This window comes from Panthera leo, chromosome B1, assembly GCF_018350215.1.
Source record: "Panthera leo isolate Ple1 chromosome B1, P.leo_Ple1_pat1.1, whole genome shotgun sequence".
Lineage (NCBI taxonomy): Eukaryota > Metazoa > Chordata > Mammalia > Carnivora > Felidae > Panthera > Panthera leo.
This window is the reverse complement of record NC_056682.1, coordinates 61,275,117-61,297,933: the sequence shown is the minus strand read 5'-3', so window position 1 is coordinate 61,297,933 and position 22,817 is coordinate 61,275,117. Positions and strand designations below refer to the sequence as shown.

The window sequence follows — 22,817 nt, the reverse complement described above, 5'->3', positions numbered from 1 at the left end:
AAGCATGGATCAGACCTACCTATTGTTTCAGACTACTATCAATAAATACCATCTAAGACAATGAAAAATAAAGATCCTCATATAAACAAGTGAAAATTAAAGTCATCTGGGAGAGAGGCAATACCTACATTGTGCAATCCACATATACTATGCCTTAAAAAGTATGCTCAAGTATTTTAAAGAGGGAAAGATAAGTCGGTGGTGCATTTTCCAAACACTAGTCTTTCTCAGTTTCAAAAATAATTATAGCCATAATACAATGAATAGCTCTGTTCATCGAAGGGAATAAAAGTTCCGGAGGAAATCTCAACAGCTTTTCCTTTGTAGCCAGAGACTGATTGCAAAGGGACATGTCAGGATGTGACTGTTTGTATATGTGAGACGTTTTGCAAAGGATGGGGAAATTTATGGGGAGCAGATGAAACTCTAATAACTGATCCTGATAACAGAGAAACAATGAATAAGTATATGGCTGAGCATCCCACTGTCCTTTGAAAGAGCTGAGTCTTTGTTTTAACTTTCCACCAATTCTTGCAAGAATGGCTTATATAGATACCAGGTTAGCTGTTCACGCGTCTGTCTCTCCTGCCTAGACTCAGCAGTTTAAGTTTAGCAGCGGTCTCCTACCACACAACTTCTGGAGGAACTTATGTTGATTTACATGCCACTAATGAGCCAGTAGAATTCAGGCTGCCCTTTGCACAGAGTTCCAGATTTAGGAAGAAAGCCCCTGACAAGGGTCTGTGAAGTGGCTAAAGTATGCTGATCTGTCAGTAATCACACTCCTCACCCTTCTTTCCATAATCCAGAAATCTGCTTGAGCAGGGGAAACACATCAACAACGTGAAACTGATTTGTCTTGAAATCTCTCAATCTATTTAAATTCAGCATCTTTATTATTAGTCTACTGATTGTAATTCGCTGCCATAGTGGATACCAAGTGGAACAACTCCAAGCCGGATTAGATAGTAAAATTAGGGAAATATACGCAAAGCACATTTTGCTTCCAACTATTTTATCTCCAGGCAACTGGATATCATATACTGGAGAAAATAATTTTTTTAATAAAAGGTGATCCTTGTACATATAGCACTTTAGTACAAGTAGATTCTCTAAGCAACTGACAGGAATTCCTGTAAAAAAATTCAGTGACTTATCTATTATAAATAAAAATTAATCCATGACCAGAAACAATTTTACGTTAATGGCATGAAAGGGAAAAAAAATGGCTCTTTACAACTCTAGCCTATCTATTCAAAGAATTTACTGAATTGTTTAAAAGTTTATCTAGGTTCATCTATGCATTTCTCCTTTAAGTTTGTCACAGTAAACATTGAATCTTCATGTCATATTCAAGAAGATACAAATCCTCATTAAAACTTCTTTCAATTCTATCCTGTCAACTCACGATTAGCCACACTAATGAATAGAAGTAATGGCATAGGGGAGCCTGGGTGGCTCCGTCAGTTAAGCATCCGACTTTGGCTCAGGCCATGACCTCATCATTCATGGGTTTGAGCCCTGTGTCAGGCTCTACACTGACAGTTCAGAGCCTGGAGCCTGCCTTGGATTTTGTGTCTCCCTCCCTCTCTCTCTGCCCCTCCACTGCTTGTGCTCAGTCTCTCTCTCAAAAATAAATAAATAATCTTAAAAAAAAATAATAATGGCACAGAAAATTCTATGTGGAGAAATACAAAGAAATTTATATTTGGCACCAGTATGCTTTACTTTATGGTAAAGCAGATTTTTCCATCACCAAAATAGTTTTACTTAAATTCAGTTGAAACTATTACATTTTCCCCCAACTCTTACTGTTTTAGTGGTAAAATGAAATCAATGTAAAAAACATTCTGACTTATGAAAGGAAACGCACAAGATAAAAAATGTGTCAGGGCACCTGGGTGGCTCAGTCAGTTAAGCATCCAACTCTTGATTTTGCCTCAGGTCACGATCTCATGGTTCCTGAGTTTGAGCCCCACCTCAGGGTTCCACACTGACAGTGTGGAATCTGCTTGGGTTTCTCTCTCCTGCTCTCTCTGCCCCTCCCCGCCAACAAAGCAAATAAGTAAACTTTAAAAAAAAGAAAATTTGTCACAGTGAAACCACAAGATAAATAAGCTATATATGAACAACCATCTGAGTTTTACCTAGAAGAAAGCTTGTAGCTGCAAATACGTGTGTATCTATGCATATGCAAATATATGTATGCTTATTTATGTATGCATGTGCATATTTATGCATATATGTAGAAACAGTTTGGTGATGAGAAATGCCATTTCTGTCATGAAATATTAATATTTTCATGAGTAGTACTTTAATTTCTGCATATTTTCTGGACCAGTTTATTGAAAAGTAAAATATAATTTAAAATAGATACTGTAAAAATGGTATAATATCAGCATATAAAATATAATGCTAAGATAACTTTTTTCTTCATTCTTTTCAAGAAATAGGTAAACACCCCCAAAAAAGAAACTGCAGAAAATCAACTTATATTGATGTGATATCGATGTCCATACACCATGAGAGATATATTTAAAAACTACTCATAAAAAGTCATAAATTATTTTATGTTGAAAAATTCAATCATATTTTGAAACTAGTACTTAACAGAAGATCTCTTCCTCATAAAAAAACAAGAAGCATTGGAAATCAGCATATCTCAAGCTCTTCTATCCAAATGATGTGAACTATCTATCTTACTCAGAGCTAAATGAGAATAGGATAATTTTTGTCACTCCTCAGTATGGTCTACAGATAGGTTAGTTAATAGGACTGAAAACCAAAACAAATAGAAAACAAATACATGTATCTCAATCTAACTTTTTTCCATTTTTCTTTTTTTTTTCTTTTGATGCAAAACATCAACTATGCATGTTCAATCAGCCAAAACCCAGGGTCTGATAATCTACAAAATATTGTTTCAAAATCTGGTATTCAAAATAGTATGTCATTATTTCATTTTAATGCTATCATATGAGTGACAGTGTCACATAGTAATTAGGACATGGGTTTCAGGGGTCAGATTGCCTGAATCCAAATCCTGACTCTGCCACTTTGCAGGAATATCATCTTGAGTAGGAGCTCAATAAGTACTTCACCTTCCTCATCTACTTGCCAAGGTTGTTGCAAAGATTAAATGAACTAATATACTGAATACTTCGAATAGTGACTGGACATAGGACACTCTATAAATATTAGCTATTATCATGTCATGAGCTTCCCTCTGCCCAATAAATATGATATTTTTGACAAATTAGTAGGCTAAAAACCTCTTTGAAAATGAAACTGAATCAATTTTACCAGGGTTTGGCAGTTGCCTACAGCAATCTTTCCTTCTTCTCCTTTTTTTTTTTTTTTCTTAATGGGCGATAAACTGTAGTTCAACAAATTATCAATCACACACATGCATCTTTATTGTAATTGGATGCACCAAGTATGGCAAATTTAAGTGTTAACATCCATTTCATAGAAAATTCTGATTTTTCAAGGATTATGAGTCCATCATAAAAATTCATTTCCCAAGAAAGCTTGCAGATATAACTCAGTCTGCATGTCATTACGCTTTTTAATTGCCTGTCTTTGAGTACAGTTGGCTTGACTTATATTATTAGCCAAATCCAAAAACAAATTTGTTGAACATAAAATGTAGACTCTTCAAATAAACACTCTGGATAATAATAATAGTAAAATTACATGAAGTATAGAGGAGAAACAAACTAATATTAAAGGGGGATTGGATATGAATGAGTGTTTCACACTGCAGATTACCATCAATGTTGATGACAGTCCCCAGTTAGGTCCACCCAGGTTGGTTCCCACTCAGAAATCATTCATTACACATATTAAATGACATAGCCAATTACCCCAAGCTTCCCCTACTAACACATTACAACTCATTCCTAAAACTGATTTCTATTTTGGGGCGCCTGGGTGGCTCAGTTGGTTAAGCATCCGACTTCGGCTCAGGTCATGATCTCACAGTCCATGAGTTTGAGCCCCGCATCGGGCTCTATGCCGACAGCTCAGAGCCTGGAGCCTACCTAGATTCTGTGTCTCCCTCTCCTCTCTCTCTCCTCCTCCCCTGCTCACACTCTTTCTTTCTCTCTCTCTCTCTCTCTCCCTCAAGAATAAGTAAAAGTTAAAAAGAAATTTTAAAAAATGATTTCTATTTTTAAATGGTACTCCTTCAGGAAGTAATATATTTCATAAGGTTACTTCAGTCAATGGAAAGCAGAAATGTCTTTTTTTCCAGACTTTAAAAGGAAGAGTCTCTGGTTCTAATATTACAGAATTTAGCAAACAAATCTAATTACTTATATAGTTTATGATTGCATTGAGCTTGGTGTTTCTATTCTCATGCGCATCTTCCTATCTCATGTATATTTCCTGCTTCTCCTTCTCCAGTACATAAAGAGAAGCACAAACTGTGAGTGGATGTGGGAGAACCTTAGTTTTATATATAACTTTTCCTTTTGGGTCTTACTAAGACCCCAGCTGAGTCTAATTATCAGTCTTCTCTGTTTTATGTTTTTTTAAATTATTTTTTAACGTTTATTCGTTTTTTGAGAGACAGAGAGAGCATGAGTAGGGGAGGGGCAGAGAGAGAGGGAGACACAGAATTTGAAGCAGGCTCCAGGCTCTGAGCTGACAGCACAGAGCCCAACGCAGGGCTCGAACTCACAGACCATGAGGTCATAACCTGAGCCAAAGTGCAACGTTTAACCAACTGAGCCACCCAGGTGTCTCAAGTCTGCTCTGTTTTAAATGGAAGTTTTTACTAACTGAAACAGAGACTATAAAGTCATCCGTTTTGAAATCTTGCACAAATAAATCTATATCCTAGTGAATGTGCTTGAATATACTTGAAAACTGGATTAAGTGACTAGTATCAACTAATAAAAATGGGCACGATAAAGTTCAGAAGCCTAAATCAGTAATCTAAGATATGTATCTAAACATAAAAGACATCCTGACATAATCATGTTACCTAATTCGCTTATTACTGTTCTGTAATGAAATTAATTTTTGTATGAATTGTCCCATTATCTAAGCTCTCTTATTTAGTATTTTAAGAATCTAACCAATAATAAATATCATGTTTAAAGTACACTGATTATAAATATGTAATGATTTTTATTTAGAAAAAATAGATTCTTACCCTGATCGAAGGCCTTTCCTGGACTCCAAGTGTGGAAATAATCATCCTAAGGAAGAAGATAATGTGAATTGAGTGTATACGAGTAAGTAAATTATAAATATAGAATAAAATATGAAATACAGAAGCTGAATACAAACCTCTACTTCCTGCAATGGCAAGCAGCAAATTATAAAAAAAAAAAAAAACAACAAATAAATAAAAAATAAAAAGAGGAACAAGAGAGAAACAATAGTTATCAAAAGGGAACACACTGCATGTTATAGAAATGTTTTTCAATAAATGTGTTCATTTTCAGTGCAAGTCAATGTTTAGTATAATAATTTAATTATTCTTCATTGCCACTTCACCTAAATATTATAATGCAATACTTTCAGTTGCAATTCAATGTGCAATAGGACATGCAGATAATTACCCTAAGCTAATAAGCTATGAAGGTATCTTACCAGTTTCCAGTTATACAGCTTCATTTTTCCACTAGTACGATAGTAAATGAAACCATCAATAGAGCAGCAATAATACCAAGTGAGTCTGCGCTAGCCCATATAGTATAAGTAGATTTTATGCAAATCAGTCACATGATAATTGAATATCTAGGGAGTTCATCAAAATGAAATTGGAAGCTTGAAAGAAAAATGCATACCTAATTAAATCTTGCCTAAAGTTGAAATCTTTAATATGGAAAAGAATCATTACAATATACTTACTGTACATTTAGTAAATATGACTATGACTATACAACAGTAATGCGGGGCAATGTATACTGAAAAGATTTTTTAAAAAGCAAAGCACATTGACTAACTCTATTGTATTTACTGTTTTACCACCCTTAGAGCCGTGTAGATGTCCCTCATACATATCACATTTTATGGTAGATAAAACATATTTAACTGTGCAAATTAATAAGCTGTATCATCATTTATGGTAGATAAAACACACTTTAACTCTTCAAATTAATAAGCTATTGTCACTGTTGTAAGAAAGAGCAGAAAATCATGGTGAGGCTCCTTGATTGAACATTTCCTAACTCCACACTCTTAAACCCACTAAAGTGAATGCATTGGAAATCTACAGAACCCGGGGAATCCAAAAAGGTCAAGTAGAGATTCTTTGAATCTTCATTCTAACCTCTTTGCTAATAACCCCGATGTTCAAAGAGGAAAATGTTGCACATTTTAATTACAGAAATAAATACACTTCCCTATTTTACTTAGTCAAAAATTTTAGGGGTGCCTAGCTGGCTCAGTTGGCAAAGCACGTGACTCTTGATCTCAGGGTTGTGAGTTTGAGCCCCCACATCAGGCATAGAGTTTCCTTCAAATTACAATATTAAAAAATATTAAACTGTTGCAAAAGTTTTTCCTTATTGTGACTAATCACTCACTCATCACCACCTTCCCACCTTACCAATTTCAAATGAAAGGCAAAGGAGGAAGAAAGAAAACTTCAGAAATTATTCCTATCAATCTTATATTCAGATTGAGGTAGGGTTATGTGAAGACAGTGGTATATTATGGCTGTCTCCACTAGTAGGTACTGCAATAAGTTATCTAGGATCAGGTGAAGGGAAGATCACACAACTGGATAACTAAAAACTTATTGATTACTTAGTCTCTTCTTAAAATATCTTTGTAAAACCATTACAGAATAATAGAATTCTTGGACATTAAACTTTCAAACTAACTTCCTCCACTCAAGACTCAAAACTTTGGCTGAGAATCATAATGCACTCATTTAATAACTTTTGTTTTTTAAATTACATCTCGGTGTGTGGGGATGATGACTATTAGTCATTCCACACACGGGGAGGAGTTGGAATTTCTCCTGAATCATAACAAAACAAAACATACAATGAAAACTAGACAATGAGAATAAGTGGTGGATTTGGAGACAGGAAAACTTAAATTTAAGTCTGACTTTAGCACTTATTAGCTGCATCATTTTAGAAAACGATGTAAAACTCAGATTCCTGCGACTAAAGTTGGGGGGAAAATACCTACCTATATGGCAAAGGTGCTGTGGGGATTAGTTATAAAAAATATAAATATCTGTACAATATGTAACATAAAAGAGGTGATAAAGCATACTTGCTTATCGAAAGTGCCAGGTTCATTTCTGTTGGTATGTTTGGGCAACATCACCATTGGCCAGCCTCTCATTACTGCTAACAAAGTCCTTTAATTTTTCTGGTTTCTTAGAAAGGACCATGAATTGCTCAAAACATTTTTGAAAGTGATGTCCAAACTGCATGCCTTCCCAAATATCAAATGTAAGATGCAGTGAACTTTTTTAAAGCCTATCATTTATGATTGTAGTTAATGCAAGAAGGCAAGTTTTCTGCTATCACCTCAGACTCATCTAAAGTGGTACAGCTATCAGTGACATCCCCCAAGAAGATGTGGGTAAGTTTTCATTGCAGCAGTGACTCCACTGATAAAATATCAAGGAGAAGTAGAACGAGGAACAGATGTGAGACTAACATCATTAGCACTGAAGCTCAACAATGTGAAAGCAACATGTTGACGCCACACAGTGCTTGAAATCATCAACATCTATACGGATTAGCAGGAATTAATTGGAGAATATATATATTTTATATATATATATATATATATATATATATATATATATATATATGTCCATGGCAAAACCTCAGCCATATTTAATTAACTCCCTCAGAATAATACAGTCATCACACCTGTCAGAATGGCTAAAATCAAAACTATTAAAAACAAGTGTTGACAAGGATGTAAAGAAAAGGGAACCCTCATGAACCATTGGTAGGAATGCAGATTGGTGCAGCCACTGTGGAAACATTAAAAGATAGAACTACCTTACAATCCAGTAATTGCAATCCTGGGTATTTATCCAAATAATACAAAAAGCACTAATTTGAAACAATATATGCACCCCTAATTTATTGCAGTACTATTTACAATTGCCCAATTATGGAAGCAGCCCAAGTGTCCAATGATAGATGAGTGGATAAAGAAGATGTGGCATATATACACAGTGAAATATTAGGCAGTCATAAAAAAGAATGAAATATTGCCATTTGCAGCAACACGGATGGAGGTAGAGAGTATAATATGAAACAAAATAACTCAGTAAGAGAAAGGCAAAGACCATATGAATTCATGCATATGTGGAATTTAAGAAACAAAACAAATAAGCAAAGAGAAAAAAAAAGAGAGAAACCAAGAAAATGACTCTTAACTATACAGAACAAACTGATGGTTACCAGAAAAGAGGTGGGTGGGGGGATGGGTGAAATAGGTGAAGGCGATTAAGAATACATTTACCATGATGAGCACTGAGTAATGTATAGAACTGTTGAATCAGTATATTGTACACCTGAAACTAATATAACACTGCATGTTATTTATACTGGAGTTAAAATTAAAAACTTGATAAAAAAGTAACAGGCTTTATCTTATTTGAAGTACACCATCTTCCAAGATAGCTTTACAAATAAGAAATTTACATCTTGGAAAAAAAAAAAAAAGATTAACACGGTCATGTTGGGTTAATTTGGGGCCATAGCTATCTGAAGATTTATAATCATAATGTGAAACATGAACCTAGTTCTTTTGGTTAAGTCAAGGGCAATGTCAACGTCTGGCCATTGTGGGGATCTGAAACAGCATAGAAAAGCAAAGTAGTTTGCCTATTAGCTATTTTTAGATATTTTTCTTTGTGTTCTCACATCGCTAGGCTTTTTTTTTCCCCCGAAAATGGTTTCACCTCATTAAATCTTAGGAATTTAGCCAGAATGAGAGATAAAAGTATTTTCACATAAGTGTTCATTCAGGCACAATCTCTTTTGTCTCAAAAAGCTTTGTGTAAAAATTGGTTGTTCTCAAGCTTCAATTTAGATCACAAATAAGCCAACCTGGGATTTCAAAAACAACTATAAGAAATACCCCCAATTGGAGAAGTTCAGGTTCAGATGACACATGCACATCAGGAATTATGGAGAGTGTTTCTTCTGGTCCCTTGTTCTCTTCAAGGGAGGAAAGATTGGGCCAAAAGTCCCACACTGAAAGATTCTATTTATTCCCAAGGAGCAAGCAAACCAGCAAAATGTCTACATTTAGAGGAAACATAAAAGATAGGAAGATCCCTAATTTTTAAACTTTCAACAACAATTTTGTTTTTTGATTCAAATCTCCAGAATCAAAGCAAAGGTAAGTATAATAAGCAACTCCTCCACTTATTGGCAGAAACTTGGTTAGCCTTTCTATACGTATGCAGAAGTAAAACACTACTGGTTAGCTTGTCTATACAAACGCAGAAGCAAAACACTATTGGTTAGCTTGTCTATACAAACGCAGAAGCAAAACACTATTGGTTAGCCTTTCTATATGTACGCAGAAGTAAAAACACCATGATTACAATTGTGTGAACCTAACTTGAGGAGTGGGAAGGTAAATTTCCTAGGATTTCTGTATTTCATGATTATGTTCCCCAAACCCTGTCAGACAAAACTTCAAAATGTCTCTACTAACATTAACACTTATTGTTTACTGTGCTTCGAAAGCTAAGCTGAAACCGTGAGGCACGGCCACTTCTATAAGCTAAAAAATAGCATTGGAAATCTGTTTTTTTTTTTAATATGTTATCTTTTCCGACAAACTCATTTACATATATCACCGTATTATGGGAAGAGTGGCTTGTATAATAGTTAAGCCAGTAAATTCCACAAAAAGGGAAATTTCCCTGTGTAGAAAACTTAACACATGACTTGATCACGAGATAGAGTGAGTAAGCTTTGTCTAGATATAAACGAATTATCTATTTGAGACAAACTATCTGCTTCAGGCCCCCAAATGTCACATTTATTATCAAAGTACCACTCATTTTTCCAAGTGATGTCCTAGGACCCTGAAAGAATTCATTTGTAACACTTTGGTGAGCCCTTTATTTTCTAGAAAGCACTTTTGCTCCCTGACTTACCACAGATTAAACACATAAATAAAATGAATTGTGCAAAAGGGCAAGCCATTGAGGGAATTCCTCAATTGTCTCTGAAAATCTCTGCAAATTGAAGTTAAATGCCTTCAGAATATATATGGCCACTTTTACTTTGATAAACAAAACTTGTAATTCACTAACTAACACCAGGGAAAAGCATAACATATACTTAGTCTTAATAAATAAAATAAGGACTTTTAAATACTGGGAATCTTCTTTATAACTATAAGAACATTAATACACACAAAGAAATTGAGAAAAACAGTGGCTTGGAGTCCTATTCTCTCACCCTATACCAGGAACCCTTATAAGCACTTTACTCTCAGCATCTGTAAGAGGTAAGGGTTTCTAATATCACTCTTATTTTATAGATGAGGAGGATGACGCAGGGAAAAACTAAGTGTCTGGTAAAGCTTACATGGAAGGTTAGAAATAGAGGTGGGATTTGAACCCCAGAAGTGTGGCCCAGCGCCTGCGTGCTTAAACATTTGACCATACCACAAGTCAGCAACTGCGGCCCATGGGCCAGACCCCACCTGTTTTATAACTAAAGTGTTATTGGAACACAGCCACACCCATCCTTTTACATACCTTCTATGTAGGCTTGGGTGTTTACAAGGGCAGAGTGGAGTAGTTATGACCGAGACCAAAAGGCCAAAAAGTCTGAAATCCTGCCAAGCTGGTCTTATACTGAGAAAGACCCCTGTACTACTATCCTATATTGTTCTTCCCCCCATAAAAGAACACTTATTTAAAAATTAGAAAACAATAATAGAATACCGCTCTAATTCCACATAGGGAAACAAAATTTTTTGAAGGAAAAATGTGTTTAAGGTGTTTAATGTTCTGTATCTTTGTGATTGAATCCTCAAATCATAAAGCTTGTAAATTTTCCAAGTATTTCATTTCCCCCTTCTGACCATAAATCTATCATCTAGCTTTGGATATAATCTACAAATGGGTGTTTCAAATATCAGCACAAGAAATCAAGGTACATAATTTTGAACTAACTAAGAATGACGATTCTCAAAATCTTTATGATGCAAAAAAAAGTGTTTTAGGAACAGGTTGCAAATGTGTCCTCTGTATGACCTCATGATCCTCAATTTGAAGTGAAAAACAAGGAATAAATTAAGATAAAATGCCTGTAGGTATTATAAGAGTTTTTCTAATCCTAGGACACTTCTCACATTAGTAAATCAAAGCTATAGTTACTGTTTGCTTATTGGAGCAAAATTGTAAGGTATTAATAGAAAACACTAAGTAGCAAATAAGCAATGAAATATTAATATTTTCCTATTTATTTCACATCTCTTTAGTATTTATAACAGTATTTCCTGTGTTTTCATAATTTGTCATTAAAAAAACTAGGTAACTGAATATTGAGTACTGTTCAAATATAAGAATGGTTCATCATATCAAATATAAATAAAAATGAATTTATATGATATGAAAATGTTAAAAACATACTATCAGTCTGATATAAATCTTTACATATACAGTCAGTGAAATAGAATACAATTCAAAATATAAGCTAAATGCTGTGTAAAATGAAAAAATGTTAATCATCATAAATGAAAGCAAAATATTTATTATTTTTAGGATGTGCTATCATTTTTTTAAAAATTTTTTTAACATTTATTTATTTTTGAGACAGAGAGAGACAAAGCATGAACGGGGGAGGGGCAGAGAGAGAGGGAGACACAGAATCGGAAGCAGCCTCCAGGCTCCCAGCCGTCAGCCGTCAGCCCAGGGCCGGCGCGGCGCTCGAACTCATGTACCTCAAGATAGTGACCTGAGCTGAAGTCGGACGCTTAACCGACTGAGCCACCCAAGCGCCCCTAGGATGTGCTATCTTAAAAAACAAAACTGTGTTAGTTATTTAATTATTGAGTCAAGAACGTATTTTTGTGATTTTTTTTCTCTGTAACATCAAAAAATAAACTCTTCAGATTAAGGAGTAGGGAGAATATATTTGTAAGTTAACTCCAGTTTTTTCAGCTGGGTCTTTTATCATGGCTAATACCTGTGACTATCTTTTTCAACATACCTATTTTTTTTTCAATATATGAAATTTATTGTCAAATTGGTTTCCATACAACACCCAGTGCTCATCCCAAAAGGTGCCCTCCTCAATACCCATCACCCACCCTCCCCTCCCTCCCACCCCCCATCAACCCTCAGTTTGTTCTCAGTTTTTAACAGTCTCTTATGCTTTGGCTCTCAACATACCTATCTTTAAACACAAACTGGAAGCTGTTTTGTTCACACTGCATTTTCATTTTTGTTTTGAAGGAAATTTTTTATTTGTTTTCATTACTTTTATCATTTGATGTCATCATGTATACATGGAGATTCTAATGCATAGTTGCTATTATCTACAGTAAGAGTGTTTATGTTCATAGTTCACTGGTTTGCAAAATCTTTGACCCAAAGTACAATTTATTCTTGCTCTCCAAGCTTTGTTTTGTGGCTATTCTCTTCTCCTTCGTTTTCAGAATTACAGAGATAAGAAAACTTCCTTTAAAAATGATCCTTTGCTCAATTAAAAAATGTAGTCATGTATGTATCTTGGAGTCTGTCCCAATATTTAAGTTTTAGATTCCAGGTGTCTGAAAACACTCACGGAACAATAATGCTATCAAAAACATCAACACGGTAGTTTTTAAAAATAGCCCAGGATACTGGGGAGTTACAATTAGTAGTAAAAGATTATACATACGGAAGATAGTGGTTACAAAAATTTGCCAGGAATCCATTTGATTCTCTGTGCATGGGTCATAGATGAGATACCTCCTTCTCTCTTTAAGAAGGGTGGATGAGTTGTCCACGGCTGCATACTAAATTATGCCACAATTTAGTGGCTGTTTGTTCTGACAGTTTCCAAAGGTCAAGACTCTGGGCATGCTGAGCTGAGTGCCTCTGCCTGAAAGTCTGTCACAATGCTGAAATCAGGGTACTAGCCAGGGTTGCATTCTCTTCTGCAGGCTTGACCAAGGGAAGATCATCTGATCTTTCATACAGTTTTTTGCCAAGTTTTCTTTCCTTCCTAACTTTTGCACTGAGAGTTTCAGTTCCTCACTGGCTCGGTTCCTGTTCTTGCACACGGGCCTCTCTGCAGGGCAGCTCTCAACGTGGCTTTCCTTAGAGTGAGGACTCTTGTCAGAGACTGAGAGATGTCTAATATAGAATGCAGCCTTTTTAAAGCTAATTTCAGAATGGTAATCCTACCACTGTTGTACTATTTCTTGGAAGTGAGTTATTAGGTCCAGAAAATGCAAGCACAAAAGCATGAATACCACATATGGGGATCATCAGGGGCCATCTTAGAGGTTCAATACCAAGATGGGGTGCTGGAAACTCCTTTCCTCATTTGACACTTCATTACTCTATTGTCAAGATTTTTAAGAAAAGGAATTTCAAATCCCACTCATTTCTTTAATTTCAGGATTCAAAAAGCCTACTGTGTATACCTGTACTACATATATAGCAGTGTTTCAAAAACTATCTGTGGTAAAGAACCAGTTTCATTCTTCCAAATCTGCAGAACAAAGGGCAGGGGGAGAATTAGCTACAAACAGAGAGGGAGGGAGGCCAACCATAAGAGAGTCTTAAATACAGAGAACAAACTGAGGGTGGATGGGGGCATTGGGGAGAGGGGGAAATGGGTTGATGGGCATTGAGGAGGGAACTTATTGGGATGAGCACTGGGTGTCATATGTAAGCAATGAACCACAGGAATCTACCCTCAAAACCAAGAGCACATTTTATACACTGTATGTTAGCCGATTTGACAATAAATTATATTTTAAAAATTTTAAAGGACAAAAAGGGAAAAAAGACAATAAATTGGATTGTTTGAAAAATGAAATAAAAATATACACATAAAACATAAACCCAAATTCATTACTATGAGAGTTAATCAATATATATTTTTTTCTCAAACTGCTTTGGCATTTCTTTCAATCTTTACTCCCTGTTTCTGTACCGATTCCACACAGGTCGCAGACGAGCATTCAAGTGCAGACCATACCTTGAGCAACACTAATCGATGTGATATAGGGGATGCAGTTAGACACAAGCCTCCCAAACTTCATGCATCTGTGTTTGCAGTTTTTTCTGATGCAATTGTATGAATCCAATGAATAATCAAATGTCTTATTTCCAAAAGTTTGAAAAATTTTAGCTCATTAGGCAGTTGTAAAAATTACATTAAAATAATATTTTCCTTATGATAATAAAAATAAAATCAATAACAATAATTTGTTTCTAATCAGTATGTGATTTAGGACACACATCAGTTCATTCTCACTTCCCCTAGACTACACTTATCAAAATTCAAGAACTGTCAACAAATTTAACCGTGGGAAAATGTGTTTGTGCATTAAAGCATACACCAAGATAAATCAGAGTAAAATTTTATGACATAGGTAATATTATGAAGAGTTGTGTGCTTTATAGCTCTAATTAAAATAAACTACACACAATAGAAAACATTAAATAACTCTTAAACGACACATGATAGAAACCAATACAAAAATTACAATCTGCATGCATGCTAATAGACTCTTCTACAATAAGCAATCTACAGAATAAACACATTTTTAAACCAGTGCAAATTGCTTTTCTGAGGTGTCCACTAATTAATTAAACTTGTGCTTCATTGTGAGGCTTTTTTTTTTGTTAGACAATATAATAGCCAAAATATATAATTAGGAAGTCAGAAAAGAGTAACTTTAGATACCAGCAGCCAAACATTATAAACATTTTAAATTTATAGTTTTTTTAAACAACTTATATCGCTATTTCACACCCTTTTAGAACTAAACCAGTGAAGATCTATTTACCATGCTATATCAAGTCCACACAAGAGACTGAAGAAAATCTGACACTTACATGTAGAACTGTGCATGGAATTGAGTTGATATTCGGAAAAGCACATTAAAATACCTCCCTTGAAATCAAAAGAAAAACCAAAAAGTTGTATGGTTGAAATTCACCCACTTCATTTTATATTGAGCAAGGCACTAAATAATATATGCACTTTAAATAATAAAATATGATATTCCTCTGTAATTTATTTTATCATTTGACAGAAATCAATTTTGAAAGGAGAATCATTCCCAAGAAGTATGCATGCAAATATGTACACAAACATACACTTTTCACAATTCCTTGGATTTGCAAATAAATCTACATCGCCTACTATTTCTCACTACAGTTTTCTTATCCTTAAAAAAGAAAAACATAAAAACATCGCTCAAGTGCAGAAATGAAACTCATAAGGAAATGCACAAGATGTTCTCACCTAATCGCACTTTGTAGCTCGAATTACCAGAACAGTTTGAAGGAAACAAGATTCATTTAGAATAATCTAATGTAAAGAAAGAAATATCTATAATACATGTGTTTTAAGTTGAAAAAAAAAGAAAGTTTCACACATCTGAGATATAGAATATATAATTCTGCTTCCTTTTTCCTTCTTCTAAATGTACTCAAAAACAATTTTTAATATGGCTCAATGGTAGTGTTTAAAAAATAATATCTAGTTTTCACTAGAGATGAAAATACATAGACATGTTTTTCATGTAATTTACAGTCTATAAAGACACAGCATGGCAGGAACACAGCATAGCTACATACAAAGTGTTAAATCTGCTTCATCCTGATATATTCAGGGTCAGAGAACATAGTCTCACAGTTCATAGTTGTAGCTTGAAAAATGGCAGGCAGAGATGTTTCACGCAGAAGCACCAGCAAATTAAAAGACACGCAGGCAGACACTAGAAAGCACAGAGAAGTCAAGTCTTGCAAACTACAAGTAGTTCAGAATATGGGATCCTACTGTAAGCAAGTATCCATGTGTGCCAGAATTGCTTGATCATAATTCTGTGGGGGGAAACGGGGGGGGGGGTGCAGGTATGTTAGAAAATAATGATGATGGGTGGGTGGTATAGTGACAGGCAAGATTGCTAAGCAAACAGGCACACTCATAACCGGACTTGCTACTGCAGGATATATTTTTTTCCCTCATTTTACAGATTGAAAGCTAGTCGAAATGTTTTAAGATTCCCACATGGCTTCTACAAACACTAAGATATTGGTATATTTGCATAAGTCCTTAATACATACACAGAGTCCAGAGTCATAGAATAATAACAATAATATTAACTACAACCTTTAGTAATTACTCTATATACCAGTAACTCTTCAAACACTGTAATCACCCTGTGATATGGGTGTAATTCTTTACCTCAATTTACGGATGAGGGAAGACTATGTGACTAGTCTCCCGACCAGGGACTATCAGATACAAGATTCAAACCCAAACGCCCTGTTTCTGGAGTCTGTCCTCTTAATCATTTTTATTATGCTTCATTTTCCTAAATTTTAATTTCATTAATTTCCAAATGCAAGTAGTAATCTGCTATGCAAAATAATTTAGGAACTCCAACCTAAATTATTTTTGCCCCCTGATTTATTTATCATGCTCCAGTTCTAAACAAGAAGGTAAAATCAGTGAATAAAATAAAGTGTCATGATCTTTCTGGAGCTTAGAGTCTGACTCTGGTGCTATTACACGGAACAGTTCTACATAACATTTGTGAATAACAGAGAGGTTCTATAATCACTGGAAAGATACCTTTTGAATTTCTAAATTTATTCTATTCTAATTTTATTTGTTTCTCTAAGTGGCATTTGGGCAAGTGGAAAGAAAGAAAGAAAGAAAGAAAGAAAGAAAGAAAGAAAGAAAGAAAAGAAAGAAAGAAGAAAGAAAGATGAAAGAAAGAGAGAAAGAAAGAAAGAAAGAAAGAAAGAAAGAAAGAAAGAAGGGAAAAAAGCCTGCCCTTGCTTTTATAAGAGTATATGTGCAGAAATCTTAGATGCAAGTTCAAAAATACTGTCAAATCTACTGTGAATGTCTTAAGTACATTTCAAAAACACAAAACTAAACCTTGTTGCTTTCTTCTGCAAAATGTGCTAGTTTTCCTAAGTTTCAAACCTATTAATGACTTTTCAAAGCTTCCCACAAAATTGTTTTGTCAGTATCCATTCATGAGGAATGACCTATATCCCTTGATAGAACCTAATTTATGGTCCTTGCTGTGTTTTCTTTGAACATTCTTGGATTTAATTATCTGGAATAAACTGTTCCTCTTGACAAGAAATACTGTTTCTTGGTTTTATTCCACGTCTATAGAAATTTAGAAACAAGCTCCAACATGGAGGGGGGGGGGCAATCTTTATAGATTAAACAAACCAAGAAAATAAATGTTCATGGAGCATGGTGAAAAGAGCCATTTTCCTTAGTTTTAATCAGTGATTAGATGCCAAGAACACATAAGAAAAAAAAATCAAATGCAATAGCCAATTTCTCTGTGTTGTGTGATTAATATTGCCAGTCAATTGAATCTTGTAAGCATTTCAGAATGTTGTTAATTACAGTCCAGGGGAAAGCAAATTCAATATCAAACACTTTTAAGCAAAAGTAAATAGGATTTTATGGTGTTAGCAACAGCAATGTGTTTCGAACAGTGTTGAGCTATTTCATACATTAGCATAGTTGTTCATGGACTTGGTGATAAGATACCTAAAACGTACTCTAATATAGGTATTAAATTAGATCAGAACTCTGCCAGTTTCAGGGTGTGCTATAAAGAAAAAGGATTCATACAGTTGAAAAAGCAGTGAATTGTTAAAAATCACTGTAATGGAGAATGTAAGAAAATCTATCTGGGGGAGCAGGTAATCCCTTACCTAAAAGAACTCTTACAAAGTGTATCGATGGTAAATTCTCCTTTTACAAATGTTCTCCACTCCTCCAATTTCCTAAACCTGGCTATTATTCATGTTTTCACCGGTAAAGATAACCGTATTTGTCTCTAATAATCAATTTCTTCTTCTAAGACATTCCACATTCTAAAGTGGGAAAGGTAGTTTCCCGCCAGGATAATCCCAACGTAGTGACTTGTGGTCTGTTGTACTAGGGGCTACGGAAATGAGAGAGTTTAAGGAGGTCAAGTGGCACTGGGAATGCCACCACTAAACAAGTTTCTAACATTCCCAGCAATTTGTTATTTGGATTGATAAACTCTCCTTTTACATTGCACATGTCCCCTGAGTGCACACAATCAGTCATTCCTAAGAAGCAACTTACAACTTATAGTAATATTGTTAGTATTTGATTCTCAGTAATGAGAATGGCCTTTCCTCCTATTCCTGCACCAAAGGGAAATATAAAGGTCAAGGGAAATTCATAAGTGATTTTAGGAAAGCGGAGCCCTGGAAAGAAGTCTAAACAGAGTGCTTGGAAATCCAGGGTGCAGTTTGAGGGGACCGGGTTAAGTGTGAGATACAGAAGCGTAAGTGAAATGGCAAAAATCTATCACCTGCCATGCAATTTTGTCTCAGGTTTGGGGAATGAAACCACATCATTTACCTCCACCTACCTGACACTGGAAAACAAGCTGTGATTATTTCCTGTCAGTGAGGATAAGTAGAGGCACCCACATGGAAAATCGAAAGGAGTCATTGTGATTGCTATATTCTACACCAACTTTTTATCTTGTGTGGATGATGATACCCCATATTCTGGGGCAAGTCTTTGAAGCTCACCCCATAAACCCCTGTTCTTGCTATTATTCTGGCTTTTGAGGCAACATGGTATAGCAGAAAGTTTAGGAATAATACAGACATGGATAAAATGTCTAGTTCTACAATTAACTTTTAAAGACACTGTAAAAGCTATACACTTTTAGCTTCAATTTCTTCAAGTGAAAAACTCTGGATAATATCACCTTTACAGGGTTTCGTGGATATCAAATGAGGGAACAAGAAAATATACCAACCTCAGTTTCTGACATTTAATGAGCTCTCAAATACATAAAGCTTTGCTGCTTTCTTTTGACTCCCAAGTAATTCTACATTAAAAATTGTCATCACTCCCCTGACAATGAAAGTTAATACTTTCAGAGCTTCAACGCTTCATTCATTCATTCATTCATTCACTCACTCACTCATCCATGTAATTGCAGTTTGGTGTATTAATACATAAGATGTTAATGCATCGTTATTTTTTTTAAAAAGACAACATTGTCCCATTTAGAGCTCCTTCTCCCCCCAAAACATTTTGTTTAAATAAAACCCACAAGAGCAGAAAAGTTCTTTCACCACAATTTCATGTTCTGCCAATTAAATCTCCCTCTGGAGAATGCGAATGGCAACTGTCTGGACAACTAAACATTCGGAAGCAGGAACACCAGTGGGAATACCTTGGAAAGAGAGAGGCAATGTCAGAGCCAAAGTTAGGAGAAAGCCAAAAGGATGCATAAGCAAAACCTATGGCCAATATAAAGTTTTGAAGGAAAAAAAAAAGATAGGTACTGAATAAATGAAGCAGTGGGATCAGAGAAACAGCACAATTGAGTCATATTAAAAGATAGGGGAAAAAAAGAAAAAAACAAAGCAATTGGCCAGCTCCTGTCTCATCTTGAATAGCATTCCTTCCCAACTTCCTAATGACATAACGTAGTATGGTTCTTGCTCCCCCCATGAACTCCCTGTGTGTCTTTCTTATCAATACATGCATCTCCACATCCAGTATTTAATACTTAAGGTACCAGAGGAAATTTCTATCCTAACAAACAGAAGCCTAGCAGATAAATAATCTGAATCATTTACTTTAAAATCCTTTGGTAAGAAAAGTCTGCATCACAGATAACTTGACTTTTGTATAAACCCTGGGGGTGATTAGTTAGTATCTGAATTACCCGAAACAAGAATCAACATTGTAGGGACAGCTAGGTAGTCATTGCAGCTTTTGTGGTGAAAATCCACATAAGATAGTCCATTAATTACCATAAGATATTCATATGTTGTATATAAAGCCCTTGTGAGATCTGTTTGGTTCTGTATCATCTCTTTTCACAGAGGAAGTTGCCCCATATGACCAGATGTTGGGGCTGTTCTTTTCTCTTCATCAGGGTTTGAAAACCCTGATGTCCACAGCCCAGAAAAAGGCCCACTGACTGTTTTGTAAATAAAGTCATATTCGAACACAACTCATTTGTTTATATATTGTCTTATTGCTTCTTTGGGAACTTTAACAGCAGTTTAGTTGTGACAAAGACTACATGGCCCAGAAAATCTAATATATCTACTATCTGGCCTTTACAGAAAATGTTTTCTCAGCTGTGCGTTACATCACTGTGTTATCCTCAGTGTGAATCTTTCCAAGCAAGGCACTTGTCAGATTCTGAGGATTAAGGATTCAAAGGTTTTCAAACACATAAGAGCAGGTTGTATGAGTTTTTGTGCCTGCTTGCTAAAATTAATTGAACAAATTTGGTAGAATTTGGCCTAAGACTTTCTTGTTCTCTCTTCTTGGTGAGGTTGGGGAAGCAGGGGTCCATATTGCCCTATGATGAGCTTTTTTTTTAATAGAAAATTTTATTATCCTTCCTACTAATGACTCAAAATTATAAATTTCTACACAAAAATATGTTATTTATTTTATCTTTAAAGCTTATTTGTTTGTTTGTTTATTTTTAATATAATTTATTGTCAAATTGGTTTCCATACAACACCCAGTGCTCATCCCAACAAGTGCCCTCCTCAATGCCCATCACCCACTTTCCCCTCTCCTCCTCCCCCCATCAACCCTCAATTTGTTCTCAGTATCTAAGAGTCTCTTATGGTTTGCCTCCCTCCCTCTCTGTAACCTTTTTTTTTTTTTTTTGCCCTATAATGAGCCTTAACAGTAGCAACACCAATTCCAAAAATGCGCCAGGGTAGCGGGGCTTTTTTTTTTTTCCCAGAGACAGAGCAAAAGGAGAGAAAGAGAGGGAGGGAGGGAGAGAAGAAAGAGAAGAAAGAGAAGAAAGAAAGAAAGAAAGAAAGAAAGAAAGAAAGAAGTGAGGGAGGGAAGGAAAGGAAGGAAGGAAGGAAGGAAGGAAGAGGAAGAAAGGACAGTCCCAACATCTAGAACTTATTTGACTTTGTCTTGATCTAAATACTAAATATTGTTGTAAACTTCTCTGTTCTACAGCTTAATCATGTTGTTCTGTTGGATATTAACAATTTCATAAAATGTCTGCTTCAAAGTCACTGTATAAAATACAAAATACAACACATCCTCCTCTCTTGCTAAATAAATGACTGTTACTTCCTTACTAATTAAGCTTTATCCTTCCTGTAGACTATTCTCCCTGTAGGTAAGATCTGTTGAGATAGACAACCATAGATTTGTCTCCATTTTCTGTCAACACTCAATCTAAAGTGGATCTCCAGTTCCTTAAACTCTTTCTTTTTCAAAGTTTATTTATTTTTTTCTTTTTGAGAGCAAGAAAGCAGGAGGGGCAGAGAGTGAGACACAGAGAATCCCAAGCAGGTTCTGAGGCTGTAAACACAGAACCAGACACAGGGCTCCATCTCATAGACCATCAGAGAGAGTGAGGGAGGAGCAGAGATAGAGGAAGACAGAGAGAATCCCAAACAGGCTCTGCACTGTCAGTGAGGAGCCCAATGTGGGACTGGAACTCATTAACTTTGAGATCATGATCTGTGGCAAAAATCAAGAGTCAGAAGCTTAACCAACTGAGCTACCCAGGCACTCCTCCTGAGCCCCATTCTAAGATAACCCAATAAAAGCCAAAATCTGATCAGTATCTTTATGACACCCTCTTATTGAAATACCCCACAGTTTGCCATGGTGTGTATTCTCTCTTGCTATAATGGTTAATAATCCCAACCTGTTCAACTCTTGGTGTTCCTAATGGTACCTGGAAGAAACACACTGGCAGTTTGTTTCCCAGTACTCTTATCTACGACATAGCCAAGTATACAACATGGTCTCTGTAGACAGAGACTGTTAAACTTTGGGAAGTAGTATATCACCATTTTGTTTATACAATAAGACATAGCCCTTCATTTCAGATTTATTGTATGCTTGCACTCAGGGCAGGCCCAGCTTAAGACTTTTGCTAGTAAAATTTTCTACTTGAAACCCTCTAGTCAAACTGGGTTATACAACTGAGCAGAGTATAAATGAGGCTGCATGAATGATGTGAAAATCCATTAACAAAATGTATATTAAGATTAATTTTAGAATGAAAGTGATAACCTAAAAGAGGAATAGAAATTCATAGAAATTCTTGGTTTTCTTTGTTCTTATTTTTCTGAGTTTCAGTTATTATAACACTGGGGTGCCAGAAGTTAATTTCTTTCACTGTGGGGCATTTAAACCTAAATTGCTACATTTTTTCAGTTAAAATAATTAAATATTAAACAGTGACACATCATGTGAGTTAGACTGAGTTTGTCTGTAACTTCAGACGATTAATCAGGAGAGTCAGCTGTTTTCCAAGGTCACTTCCAAGTATGGAGAACAAATCTGCTTGTGAAATTTGGAACTTACAAAGGTCATCCTGGTATGATCATTGGGTTCGAGTCTCATGTGCTGCTAATACACTTGCATAAGAACTCAATCTTAGGTTTCTAAATCTTCAGTTAAAGAAAAGTTGTAAAAAGATACTGGCAAGAATTATTTGAACATGTTGGAAATTACAATCTCTATTGGCCTCCAATGGAAGAGACAGATAACATTGGTTCTACCATAAGAAACTACTGCACATTTATCTTCCCCTATCAATTTTTGTTTTTCTCTGTAATATTTTCCTTTTCTATA

At 35.4% G+C, this 22,817-nt stretch overlaps 1 protein-coding gene across 2 annotated transcripts in view; it reads right to left on the bottom strand.

Annotated features, from left to right (window-relative positions):
- SPOCK3 (SPARC (osteonectin), cwcv and kazal like domains proteoglycan 3) overlaps window positions 1-22,817 on the bottom strand; it is a 482,169-nt gene that overhangs the window by 312,773 nt on the left and 146,579 nt on the right. For both annotated transcript variants that reach the window (XM_042935123.1, XM_042935124.1), the window contains exon 3: window positions 5,162-5,207. In XM_042935123.1, coding sequence (XP_042791057.1) covers window positions 5,162-5,207 — 46 coding nt within the window. The remainder of the gene's footprint in view (window positions 1-5,161; window positions 5,208-22,817) is intronic.